This window comes from Takifugu flavidus, chromosome 15, assembly GCF_003711565.1.
Source record: "Takifugu flavidus isolate HTHZ2018 chromosome 15, ASM371156v2, whole genome shotgun sequence".
Lineage (NCBI taxonomy): Eukaryota > Metazoa > Chordata > Actinopteri > Tetraodontiformes > Tetraodontidae > Takifugu > Takifugu flavidus.
The window spans coordinates 3,554,363-3,568,098 of record NC_079534.1 but is presented as its reverse complement, the minus strand read 5'-3'; the positions used below and the strand labels follow the sequence as shown (position 1 = coordinate 3,568,098).

General features: G+C 46.7%; 1 protein-coding gene across 3 annotated transcripts; it reads right to left on the bottom strand.

Annotated features, from left to right (window-relative positions):
- Positions 1-9,730: 9,730 nt before the first annotated feature.
- pigr (polymeric immunoglobulin receptor) lies at positions 9,731-13,545 on the bottom strand. 3 transcript variants are annotated; one of them, XM_057055719.1, is made up of 8 exons: positions 13,370-13,544; positions 12,294-12,638; positions 12,149-12,230; positions 11,775-11,998; positions 10,801-10,909; positions 10,595-10,683; positions 10,455-10,524; positions 9,731-10,372 (listed from the first exon to the last, which is right to left on the bottom strand). In XM_057055719.1, exons 1-8 carry the CDS (start codon positions 13,416-13,418, stop codon positions 10,336-10,338), a joined length of 1,005 nt encoding a protein of 334 aa, XP_056911699.1. In that variant the 5' UTR covers positions 13,419-13,544; the 3' UTR covers positions 9,731-10,335. The 3 variants fall into 3 exon arrangements, with proteins under 3 accessions (XP_056911699.1, XP_056911700.1, XP_056911701.1); XM_057055720.1 differs by having other exon boundaries at positions 10,801-10,888; positions 13,370-13,541; XM_057055721.1 differs by having other exon boundaries at positions 9,731-10,524; positions 13,370-13,545.
- Between the last annotated feature and the right edge of the window lie 191 nt (positions 13,546-13,736).

The window sequence follows — 13,736 nt, the reverse complement described above, 5'->3', positions numbered from 1 at the left end:
TCTTTTTCTGGTGTATTGCAGCTCCTTTGCTTTACAGACTCAGAGTCCTTTTTTTCCCTTTTTAATCCATGAAATGTGGGTGGGGAGTGTGGAAAAAAGTGGTTTGATACAGAGGCCAAGGCTTTTAGCTACAGTGAAAGAGCACTTGGATCACAAAGTCTACATCCTGCTCCATGCACATGGTGGTGGGCTGTAAAAGAGTTTTTGATCTGCTGCCATGCACAACAAGACCAGGGGGCATATTGATTGTGATATTAAAAATGCCAATAATCTTGTAAGACGAGTGTTTGTGTATTGGACCCAGATAAAGACGACTCAAAGGCATATTCCCTGTCATGAACAAAGGCGTACAGTGAAATCACACGTTCTGGACGTAGGCTTACGCTTAGGAAATAAAGATCAAATGCTGTGAAGTTCAGGGGAAGTACAAGTTGTTTTAATGGAAACACAAAAAAATAGCATAAGCAGCACTCATTCAAATGATTCTTAAGTTCAGATCTATTCGTTACTTAAGTGTCTTGCTTTAAAAACATTATCGCTCAAATTCTCCATTTTCAATTTATTTTTGTCGTCCCCCCACTGCACTGATGAAGGGGCCTTCAGGTATTGTTAGTCTACCTTTTCTTCCTCTTTCAACCTTGCTTTGAGGTGGAACTTGTGAACATACGCGGAGAAAAGGGACGGCGTTCGAGTGGAACATACAAGAGAATACCTTTGCTATGGCAACACGGACACGTAGCAGATCTGTTAGTTCAATAAATCTGGCAGATGAATAAAAAGATACATGAGGCAATGAATAATAACTCATGCTGTTGCTAACAGTCTTAGCACCACCACCCTTCATGGGGCAAATTTCCTGGTTAAAGTATATGAAAAGACACACGGTCAGATCAGTATTTTAACAACACTAAAAATCCCATTCATTTGGGGGGCTAATTCTCAAATGCCATTATTCAACGCAGCATTATTCACGAAGAGCCATGCTGTCCCCACAGTCTTCCCCTCCTCCAGCAGCACCATCACAGCCAGCCATCACGCTGGCCCCTCTGCTCCAGCAGCTCAACGCGTGATCAATAGCTGACATTCAAATCATTTAGCTGCCTCCTGTTGCCAGCGTGAAGCTGCTGCTGCTGTATGGAAAAACAAACGCAAACTAGAACAGTTCATGCAGGGCAAACCACCACGGGGAAAAGCCAAGGATGCTAATGCTAATGTCAGGAATGCACCGAAACATTGATGAATAACAAGAAAAAAGACCAGGAGTTGTTCAGGTGTCATCGGAAGCTGCGAGTTGGTGTTTCCGTAATTATTGTTGTTATTCATACAAATGAACTGGGATTGTTCCCTGAGTTTGGTTTCGCGACTGTGGAGGCACCTCAGATGAAACCTGCGTTGTAGAGATTGTGTTGAAGCCACCAGCACATGAATACTGAGACAGAATAAATCCTCGCCCATCTATTTTTTCGAGCCAGAGGCATTTGTAGCATCAGACTTTGCCTTGAAGGGGGAAAAAAAAACCCAAACCTGTGCATCTGAGTGACATTTCTGTTAAAACCTTTGCAGGGAAAATCACATGGTGCAGATTCGACAATGACAACCTCAGACAGCCGACAGCTGAACTAATACCTGGGACAAAATTAGACTGTGTCCCCAAAGAGCAATGAAAAAGCAGCAACAGCAGCTCCCAGACCTGACAGAAACTGAGCTGCTCCTTATCACCCGTGATTGATTATTAGGAGTATTCTGCACAGCGAGCCCTAAAATGATCCCCTTCCTGTGGTTGCATGAATCAGCTGGATTTTCTTCGGCCGTGTGCTGTCATGGCCGACGGCGCCTCGCTCCAGAGTCCTCGTCGCCACGCGTCCACTTCTGCTGCCACCAACAGCTTGATTTGCAATTTCCCACACATCTTGATATTTCTGTTTGATTTCATCCCACTCCTTCATCTCCTGAGACCTGAAGAGAGCATTAAACGGTAGGTTTTTACACAGGGAACACTCTCACCAATCACGCCATATTATAATCAAAGAGCCCCACCAGGGTACCTGCAGGCAGGCTGCTGATTACAGGCTTATTTCCATAATTGATTGAACAGCCTGGGAAAAATATGCAAAATAACACCGAAGATAGCAAAACTCTATGGAAATTGAGGTTTTAAAGAGCGCAGCTTTATTCCGGATTAATGTTTTCACATGCATAATGATGTTTTACAGTTGTTATTAAGTGATTTACATTAAAGGGGGCAAAGAAACTGGTTGCAGTTGTTTCCTGGTTGCAGACCAAGGCTCTTTTTTAGCAGCAGAATGTGTTGCCACCGAGGTTTTTGCTTCTCTCTTGACACCGAGCGTTTCCTGTGATCCTATCAATCAATACGAGACGGGCCCGGCTGAGAGCGCGCGGTCGCCGCGGCGTGTTCTCTCCCCTCCCTCCTTTATTGAGTCCACCTACATTCTTTCAAGTGTCTGTTCTCATCACTCCTCCGAGCTGGTTCAACATGCGGGAATGAATTTTCGTATGAGGTCAAATATGAGATTTCTGGGGCTGAATTATTGATGCATTTCAGTATAACTCACAAAATGGATTTTTCCCAGAAGCAGGGTTCGTATGAAACTCTCCCGGCCGGGCGCCTCGTGTCGTTTGCCGCTTTTCCTTTCAGATCCATAAAGATTCGCTGGATTACTGATGCAACATGATTGTCATATTTCCTGAAATGTATCCCCCTGCCCTTTTTATTTTACTTTTTTTTAAAAATGTTAGCCCATTTACTCACTCAAGACGGCTTGTTTGAAAATCAATACATCTCCAAACTCCATGTTTTCACATCGCAGATCATCCTTTAGACATCTTGTAAAGACCTTCAAAAGGCCTTTCACTCTCTCACCGACAGCCGAGAGAGTCGTGAAGAGACGGGAGAATTAAGGGAATTACGTTGGAGTTGAGTGCCTTGCTTCAAGTGCACGGCAATTTCATCTTTGTGCGCTTTCACGCTCACGCCATCATCACGGTAACTGGTTACCCAACAACTGGCAGGTTTTTAACAACCTACAGTTACTTAAGAAAAGAAAACTACATTTAAATTTGTTCGTGGTGATTTTTTAACCACAAGTGCAAAAAGAGAAGATATTTTATGTTGTTTTTTCCACTAGTCTGACAACCTGAACCATCTCTAATCCCACCACTCGATGCCACCAAATCCTCCTCAGCACTGGAACGATCGATGAGGTGAGAAGTGTTTGCTGATGTGCTGCTGGTGATGGAGGCTAAAAAGCACAGTCACCCTGATTAGCGCAACCTTTGTGATCCATCATCTACATTCGCCGAAGCTGTTTAAAACCTGTGTAACAGTTAAAAAGCTGATGTCAAGCGACACCGTGTGATGCCAGGGGAGAGTAATCGAGTCTGAGAGTCTCTTTGTTACTGAAACAGCAAAATGAGTGTGATGAGTCCAATTAAAAGTCCATTTGAATAAAGGCTTTATAAGCTCAAATAGCGGCTACGCTGAAATGATTTCCTCTTCTCTGACTGTAAATATGGGACAGGTGAAGGCTGCATGTGTCTTGGTGACGTTGATGGAAATGATATTCCAGAAGCGGGAGCGTGTCCTTCCTGCCTTCACCGTCACGGTGGCTGCTTCCATCCCATCATCCCTCAGAAGGCGAATGTCACGCGGTGAGATGTGAGCGCGTGTGTGATACCGCAGACCTTGGCAGGCCTGACACGGTGAGAGTTAATCCGGTGAACTCCGAACAACGGCGCCGCCTCCCTCTGTTGAACGCTGAACGACGATGCGAACGGCTGTTTTACGCAGAAACGGAGACAACGTCTTCGCAGAGGTCAGGAGTGACCGGCAGGAAGTGATGCTTCCTGTCGAGCTCTGAAGCACTAGAGTGAATGAAATATGACATTTAGCCTGTTGGTCTCCCTCTTTGTCCAGTCATCAGCTCACCTGTGATTCACCTGATGTCTGACACCTGTGTCTAATTGGCTCCGCCCACTTTCCAGCATAAAAGCTGCCCTCACGCTCCTTCCCGCGTGACATTGCCTTGTTGCCGATTCAGTGTGTGTTCTCAGCTCCTCTTTCAAGTTCTTCAGTTTTAGCTAGAGGGAAGAAAGAAGGGAAATGTTAAACATTCTTCTTGTTGTTTATTTTTTGATGTGCTTTGCTCATTTCTGTAAACTCTCAGCTTTGAGGTACAGACACTTCTAACGCTCTGGCTCTTTGTTTGGCCCTGTGCTATTGGTTTCCCTTCATTTCGCATCACCCGCCACAATCATGGCAGAGCTACTATTAAACACAGCGGCACGTTGGGCAGAAACAAGCTGCCATTAAACTCAACGTCCCGGCCGGCGCCCACTGAGCAGTTAACTCGGGCCAGGATAGATGAACCACTTTTAATCAGCAGGCATTTGTGCAGCATTTGGATGGGTTTTGGGGGGGAATTTATTACGATGCCTGACAGCCAGACCGCCTCGAAGGTGGCTCAGATTTTATATTTGGGCTATTTTTCAAGCTGTGTGAAAGTTCCAGTGTCTCAGCTTCCTTCTGTCCTCGGGCGGTGGAAGCTGAGGGAGTGGGTGGTGAATCAGCAATGTTTTAGCAAATGCATGCAGGCTTTAATCATCAGAGGCAGAGCATTGTTTTAGAAGCCTCTCCTATAATTATAGGAAACATTTTAAAATCTGCCTGCTGTGCAGTTTAAAAGTGAAACGTTAGAGAAAGTGCGACGTCCCAGAAAAGAGAGTCCTGCAGCAATGGAGCTGCAAACGTAATGATATTGTTTTTATTCAGCCCCAACGCAAATACGAAAGGCTGCAGCGGTGCCTGAATTGCTGGATGTTCACCATGAGGACGGGGTCAAAATCAAGTTGTTGCGCCGCTGAATTGTCCAAAGCCGCCGATCCGGGAGCGTGAAATAAATATTGATCAACTGAGAGCTTCTGTTCTGCTCAGAAACTGTAAATATGAGGCATAATGCACGGCTGAGAGCGGCCCACACGAGGCTGTGCTTTCAGATCCCTAACAAGTGTGGGTGTTGCTGAGAGGAGAAGCAATTACACAAGTAAAGGAAGCTGCTTTCAAGACCAAGACACATAAAAAGCATCTTTTTCTTCGGCGTAATTAACCCGGGTCGTCTTAATCCACCAATTTATCCTACAACAGAGGATATTTAAGAGATTAAAGTCGCTTTGTGGTTGTTGGCTCCTCGCTGTCCACCGACTCATCAGACACTGCTTTATATGCATATGATGCCGGATTCATCTATGTTTGAAAGGTTATCGGAATCCAGCATTGTTTCAGTCCAGAACGTCAATGTCAAACTCCAAAGCTAATAAAAGCAGCGGTAATCTCTCGGAGCGATAAATGTTTCACAGATAATTGATTTTTACTGTATACTTCTCAAGGGCACAGCTCAGTCAGGCAAATAGATATCGACGGCACTGTAATTGTGCGTCTGCTGGGTTTTTTTTTTTTCAGGCTCTGAATATGCTGGGATATATTGGCTTCCGCCGCGCTCTGATTTACACTTTTGAAAGTAGTTCAGCATATTGCAAGAGGCAGCGGCCTCTTTGAGAAGTTGATGTTTTATTCAATTAAGTTCCATTTTGCGTGTGCCAAAAAAAACCTCAGCCAAAGTGATATTGTGCCCCCGCGCTCATGCGGTGCCCTTTGTTATTTCGACGTATCGAGCGCAGGCCCGGGTGCTTCTTGACCCAGTTGGACCGCGCTGCAGGAAATGTGCATGGTGCTGACATTTGAAATCGCGGCCCTCCTCCCAATCACAAAACAGCCGGAGCGGCTTTTGAAATTAAGGACTATTCGCGGCCACTCCGCCGCTTTCCCCTTTCTCACAAATGAAATCAAACATGGGGGGAAAAACTGTATCATTAGTCTGAAAATTGAAGTGCGGAGCCTTGATGCTTTCTTCCCTTTGGGCATTTCGAGTCCGTCCTTTCCACCAGGCAGCTTGAACGCCTGCTCAGCTGCAAAGCTAGAAGCCAAATCTATCCTAATGGCTAATTCCCAACCATTTTCCTTTCACTTTTGAAAAGCCTCACCTGAAAATGTATTTTCCTTCCCACTGATTTAGGACTGGGCCTTTCGGTGGCCAATGACTCACTGATTGTCTGGTGTTCATTGTCGTGTCCTTGCTCTCAAATAACGTCGGCATTTACATTCATTCTGCTTCCTCTTCCGACCATCCATCAAAAACCCCTCCCATCGCTCGGCATTCTACTTGTTTATGTTTGGCTGTGGGGGAAAAGAATCCGGCATCAAATGATTTGGGCTGGCGCAGCACGTAGAGCAGCACGGCACTAATGAACTCGCAGCACCACAGCAGATACTGACCCTTCGGACCTCCATTCGCTTTTGCCAACAGGATATTGAAATTCAGCTCCATTCCTCCAGAACCGATACCGTCTTTAATCCCATCAGGTTCTCGTTTCCTGTCACGGGGGGAAACTCCGACTGTGTCGTCGGTTGGCGATACGACGAAATGATGCTCTTTTACCTGTTTGGAGTCGGAAAATGCTTCCAGAACATTTCTGTCTTTATCGTTTTCAGCTTATTTGAGTGAGGTTTTGGGGGCGGGTTGGAGAGGATATACAGTCATTTACAGCCTTTGACCTTCCTCAAGGTTTCATATAACAGTTTCAATCAGTCTTTCACTCTGAAAGGAACCCTGGATAATGTTTTCACGAAGCTTGTGTTGCTTTGTGGAGGTTTTTCTTTTTCTTTTAAAAAGGCACCTGAGCAGACAAAGATACGTTTGACCATAAACGTGGATTAAAATGTTATTCTACCTCTTCTCATGCTGATTACCAGCGTTTGTAGAGAGGAATGTGGCAGGAAACCATATAATTCCATCTTTAAGGGCAACAGTGAGTCCTCAGGAGAATTGAATGCTGATCTTTTGGCATCCTATAGAGCCTTTTAATGCCCATCATTAGCATGAGTTGCTCATCAGCTGAGTGATTGTTTGCAGCAGATTTACTGGGATGTTTTTGATTTAACAGCGATGCGCGTGGTCAGACCAGCAGGGCGGCGCTCAAAGCCTCCTCGTGCTGTCGGAGCCAGTGAGAGGCTCTCCTGAGTCTCTGTGGAGCTCGCGGTCAAACAGGATCTGGCAAGGAGTCGTCATATAATTTTGTTTGTTTGTTTTTTAAAATCTGCTACTATAGAAACGCAGTAGAGAAATGATGCTGCTGTCTCCGTGCAGCTTCCAGACCTGTGATGGAGCAGCTGAACCAAGGCGAGGCATGATAATAGAATTAACACCTCGTGGTTGTATGAGCCCAGCATGTTGTTGTTGTTGTTGTTGTGTTGTTGTTGTTGTTGTTGTTGTTGTTGTTCATAATCACATTTCCTACGAAATATGGAGCGAAGAATAAAGCAAGTGGTGTCTCTCTAAACTGCCTCTCTATCGCCGCTCTACTGTTATCAGTCATCTTGCATGAGCTGACATGTTCTAAAGTCTAATCATGGACGGTTTCTACATCCGTGGGATCACCTGGAACCAGCCAACGAGTCCAAAGAGTTGATTTTTAACATCTTCCATGACCCGGGATGTTTCCTGGCTCAGGGACCGGGTTTGTGGACGGACAGCGTCGCGTTTTAGCTGAAAGTGTTTCGTTAAAAAAGGAAAGGAAAGTGCACCTGGAGCTGCTTATTGATTTGTGGGAAAAAAGCTACTCGGCCCAGCAACTGCAACAGTCCCACACCTTTAGTCCTCACGTATGGTTGTTGAGGGGAAAGAGATGTTCTGTAATCAAGACCATGACCTCAATCAACCCTCACATTTGCATGCAAATAGGCCAGCAGCTACTGCAGCGCCGGGCTGGGCACGACTGCCGGGTATCGCTCAACTATAAATCGTGATGGGGAGTCATAATACGAAGCCTGGACAATCAAGCTATGGGATGGAGAACCAGTTAGGCCTCAGCTCAACCAGGAAGCCCAGGCAGGGTGTAGATGGAAGGACTGATGAATGAGACTAAAGGAGTGAGAGTCACACAATCTGTCAGTGATATGAACAGCTGAAGTGGAGGGAACCGGTTCTGGTGGGGGGAGGTTCTTATTGTCAGTGTCTCGCTGCAGGTTTTATGCATAGTCCTTCCGTGCACTTCGGAGAAGGCATATATCTCTGGGAAACGGCTCGTCTTGAATATTAAGTTATTTTTAGAACCAATTAAGAGGAGTTCTAATATCCCTGTCCACTTAACTCAGGATTAACAACAGCGCTTAACTGAATGAGGACAGGCTCATTTATACAAACCTGGACTTCATAAGAATGTCAAAAAAAACCCACCTTATCCACAACGCCTTAATTATCTGCCGCAGCGTTCGCACGGTGCCAGTACAAATGTATTGATTGCTGGTGGCCTCCACTGGTGGCACTTCCACAACGTGTAACTGCTGATGCACTAAGAAATCTGCAGGATGGTTGCGTGTGACACAAGCGGGGGAAGCGGCAAGAATGTTTTAATTCTGAAATGTTCCCCTTTTTCTGCCTGTGAATCTCACTGCGATGACGAGCGCCAGCCTCGTGCCTTCTCCCACTGAAGGTCTAATGAGGAACTAAAGCAATGTATTCACACATGAGCACACACACAGTCACAAAGCTCCAGTATTTCAAACGGGGCCCCCGCGTCCCTAAAATCTGATTGAGGCGGCGCTGAAGAACTGGAGAGACTGAAAGGACAAAGTGAAGGAGCCTTTTCAATTATTAATGAAACACTAAAATTCACTCCTGTCACCACTTTATCGAATTACCGTTTCCTGTGTGAGTGGAGCCTCACATAACTGGACAAAATGAATAATAAAAAACAGCCCCACATGCAGCAGAATAAGGGACCGGGGGCAAAACCTCGGTGGGTAAAGAAGCAGCAGTTAGGTTTTGGTTTTTGTGTCACGCCAGAACTTTTCCCACCTTCTTCTGCTGAAAGCTTGAGAGGGAATTCCCCCCCCACCCCCATCACACACACACACACACACACACACACACACACACACACACACACACACCACTACAGCAACATCTGCCCGCTCGTCACTCCAAATCTGTCAGATTGTGAGGGTGCCCCCCCCCCACCCCACCCTCAGATCAGCCGCAGATGTTCGCCTCCATTCACGTCTGCCAAAACAAACTCTCCCACATGCTTTTGGTTTTTTTTACAAAATTCCACTGGGATGTTTTTCTTCATAAGAAGCTTCCGTCTCGCCATCCGACCCTGAACAGATGAAGGAGGCTGAAGCTGGTTGTCAGGCGTGGTGCAAAGCCGGAACTTGGCAGAAGTTCCTGCAGCTCTTTTAATGTTTTTGGGGGGGACATCCAGTTCTTGGTGACGTCAACGTTTCCATATGAACTGAAGCTACTTTGTAACCTTCTCCTCAATGATGAAAACCCTTCTAGAACCCTTTTAAAATGGCTCGCAACCCACTTTGGACATTTCCTGTGTCTGAGAGGGCATTCACCACAAGTCTGACTTACACCCCCGTTCTTGGCTAAACACATAAAAAACACATTTATGTTCTCATTGTTTCAATGAGTATTTCAGCTCCTTTTCTTTCCCTTTCCAAAGACTCTTGTGTTAGCAGTATGGTCTCTGTGGGCCTGGAACAGGGTTCTATAATTCTAACACTACTAAAATCCAATTCTAACATGCAGGGAAGTGTCGTATTTTCATTCTTGCTGCACCAAACCAAAAGACTCAGTCACGTGATGCAGTCTCGGTGAGACAAATAAACGCTTTAATTAATTTTAAGAGTACAAAGTGAAAATAATCCCTCAAACAATGATGAGCAGTAGAAATTCTTTCTGCGGCAAAATTAGCATCTCCCTTTTCATTAACATAGTCTAAGGAAAATTATTTCTAATACAAAATCAATCTATTGATGCTCTTTGTTTCATGTACGAATTTTAAAATCATGAGCTGCTTGTGTAACTGCAGGGGGCCACACTTCGTTAGTTGGCATCTTGGAGGCAGAAACGTTCACAAATAAGCCCATTAGGGTTTTTCTTTTTTTGTCAAAAAGTAAACTGTGCATGGTGGAAACATGACCACCCCCCCTAAATCACCCTGAGAAACAGCATAGCAGGGTGCAGCTGCTGGCCGCTACGGCAACACAACTGCGGTAGCAGATTCTAATCATGACAACAGCTGATAACAAGAGAAGCAATGCAGCCGGCGAGAGCCGGCAGACAAATCACTGGGAAAGTGCTATTCCGAGGCACCACAAAGGACCTAAGGTAATAGGAAACATCACCAATATCCTTCACTTGGGGTTAGTACAGAAAATTAGCAAGGAGGATGCTTTGTAAAGTCGTAGCATGGCTAATCCGGGTACGGCTTCGTAAAGGTCATCTGCAGCCTGAGGGAGACAGGGAAGTTCGAGTAAAACATCTCTCACGTCACTGATAACAGCCTGTATTTTCCTTTAATTAGACAGTTACGGCATGTGAGACTTGTCCACGTGAATTTGCCTCAGTGAGGCCTCCTGCTCCACCAACAGATACGGACGATCTGGAAAAATCAAACGGCGATGTTAAAACTGTGTTCTCGCTCTGCTCGAGGTCAGTTAAAGCTTCCTTACTGCGCATCTTCCACAGCTTTGCTGCCAAAACGATGGTGATGGCGAGGAACGTCAGAGAGGAGCACACCAGCAAAGTCTCCGGGATGTGACTGAAACACAGAAAACTGCCATTTGTGAGCGTCGCTCAGGTGGTTAGCGTTAGCTAAGGTTAGCGTTAGCTCAACCGGATAAAATAATGAAGGTTGCAGAGCTGAGTTTTCTCCCACCTGCTCCCCGACTGCCCGGTGATGAGTCCCGGTGGTGGGTCTGCCGCAGCCTGAGCTGGTGTCAGAGTGGATGTCAGAGATTCTGCCGCTGAAGACAAAGACGTGACAGCTGAGTAAGGAGACGAGAAGCAAAAGAGTTTCACTGCATCAGCAACTCGGCTGACCGTCATCCATATTCTTGTGCCTCAGAAGTATCGATTTCTCGTACAGCTATCCGCCATCTGTCCCAAACTGCTATTGATCTCAGTCTGATGTGAAGAAAAACTGATGGCGCCGGGTGAACTCTGCCCTATTGTGCACAACTGGCATCCAGGTCACAGCGTCGCAGCTAACTAAGATCAAAAGATCATTGTTTTGCCACCATGAAAGGATAAATGTGTCCTTTTGGAGTTTAATGCTTCAATCACGCGAGTGCCAAAAGTTGTTGGTTTTATTTTTAGTGGAAAACCTCGTCTCTTGGCTGCAGGAGTGAGATATTCAGGGAAATGCTGCTCGTTTGGCTCAGCTTTAAACCCCCGACTTTTAATTCAGCTCCACTTCGAGCGATGCTTGAAAGGTTGAAACTGAGAGGGATCTACTGCAAAAACAACCGGCCGGATCCAGGATCCAGGTTTGAATGAGGTGGTCGTATGTGGGGTGAAGTCAGGCTATCGCTGGAGTTGTACAAGCATGTACGAGCTTGCATGATTATTAAAGATGGACAAAAAACTGGGCCCACACAAAGTGTGATCGCCCCCTTGTGTCTGGCTTTGGGCGATTTTACTTCTCAGCCCTATTTATGCTTCAGAATCAGGAGAAAAGGTCAAGATTTGACAATCCTTCACTTTCACCATGGAAAGAAACCGTTCCTAGTGAATTTTATTGTCCCTTGGTGATCTGCTCCATAAAGCAACGAGGCTTAAGCTAACACCCGCTGCAGCTCTAGCTACGGTCATCTAAACTAAATATCTTTGGTTTCCCCTCGTGACACTTACAAGTGGTTGGAGGCGTGGCCTGCACGTGCACAGAGAGCTTGTGCTCTCCCACTGAACACCAGTACCAGCCGGTGTCTCTCGTCTGCAGCTTCTTCAGGGTTACAGCGACAGACCCAATTCTGTCATCGCTGAGGGCCACGGAGGCGTCTTCGTACCTGCCGTCAGAACCCGTCACTACACAGGAGCTCCAGTCGCCGGCGCGACACCACTTCTTCGCAGTTTCTCTGTCGACAGAAGTCGCCCGGGAGTCAGTGACGGACACGTGTCCCGTAAAGTTTAGCTTCAGTTTAAAAATGGCGTGTTTCTGGAGTTCACAGCTGAGTGGGCAGACGAATAACACCAAGATGATGATGATGATGATGATGGTCAGCTACCTGTATCTCTCACTGTAGAGGCACTCAAATGTAACGCTGCTTCCTTCCTCCCCCCTCAGCTGGTTGTTGACTGTGGACAGACCTGTAGGAGCAGATTAGAGTCGTGTGGCGCTGCATATTTAGGGCATTAATTCCACTCACTCACCATGAATCACCCTGATGTAAACGAAGGAGGCGACATCAGCCGTCCACCCGCTGCCTATCTCCACGCCACACATGTACCACCCGGAGTCCGCCTCCGTCAGGTTGTTCATGGTCACCGTGAACACCTGCTGGACCTGATCGTCGACGGCGCTGACCTTCTCCCCCGGTTTGGCTGCGCCGGCGTCGCCCGTCCGAGCCAAGCTGGTGCAGAACTCCCTCATGCGCCCTTGACACCAGTATTTCACGTAGCTGGCGTACTGGGGCTCGTAATGGCAGGGGAATGTGACGGACTGACCCTCCAGGACGAGCATCTCGTGGTCAGCGGTGGTCACATGACAGTGGAGGTCTGTTGGAAGGGGCAGAACATGGACACACATGCATGTTTTCATGGGGAGGAGCCAATTGATGCTTGGAGGGAGCCATCACCGACGTGCCCCCCATCGTAACTGCTAATGACCTTTACACTTGTTGTTTTCACACTCGCACCCGCCAGGATTTCACACACCACCTTTGGGAATGTTGGGAATATTTCCTGCACAGCCCCAACAGCCTTTTATTTACCCACACCTTCTGTAATAGTGGAAGTATTCCGTTGAATTAAGGCACATTAGCGTGGTGATCCAGCTCTGCAGCCCTTTGGGGAAGACTGGAGGCAGAACAACCACCCCAGATCCTCATCTATGGTTTCATTTTCCTTTATTCTCAAATAGATTTCCACTAAATTCTAAACTTGGAAGATCCCTGTAGAATAGAGATTAAAACATAGCCGGCAGTTGGAGGCTTGACAAAGGCAACACTAAACTTTGACTTCTTTTGCCAAGGGGTAAACATTACAGACGCTCAGAAGTTCCTCCTCCCCCCTGCTTCCTGCAGGGGGGAGGAGGAACTTCTCTTCAACAAACACATGAAACGCATAAAAAAACTTCCAAAAACTTAAGAGGTGCACAGCTTGGAATTCAGTTTCAGTTTCCAGCGAAACCCACCAGCGAGACGTGGGAGTGCTGCTTGGACCTGAACCGGTGGAGGGGAACAAGGTGTCATGTCTCTCCTAATATCATGAAATCTCTCCGTTTTTACCTGGGAGCCCAGCTAGCAAGATGAGGATGAGTGTGAAGAGCTTCGTCATGTTTCACCGTCCGTCTGTGTGGTCAGAAACGCTCTAGGTTTCGTTATTCTGCTGGTCTCCTTGGTCATGTGACCCAAAAGTTGGCCCCAGATGTTGCAGACGTTAACCGTGTGGGTGCCAGTCGGGACTGTGGCAACATGCGCGCGCACTTTTAAGATTACGCACACGAATGCAGCAACGCGTTGGGAAAATACCCTGCAAATTCCCGCGGGAAGAGAAAAATGCTTCAGACATGACGCAGCAGGCGTCAAACGCGTTAGCGTTCAGCGCCGACGCGTCCGCGCGCGGACTGCACCGCGCTCGCGTTCCAATACAATA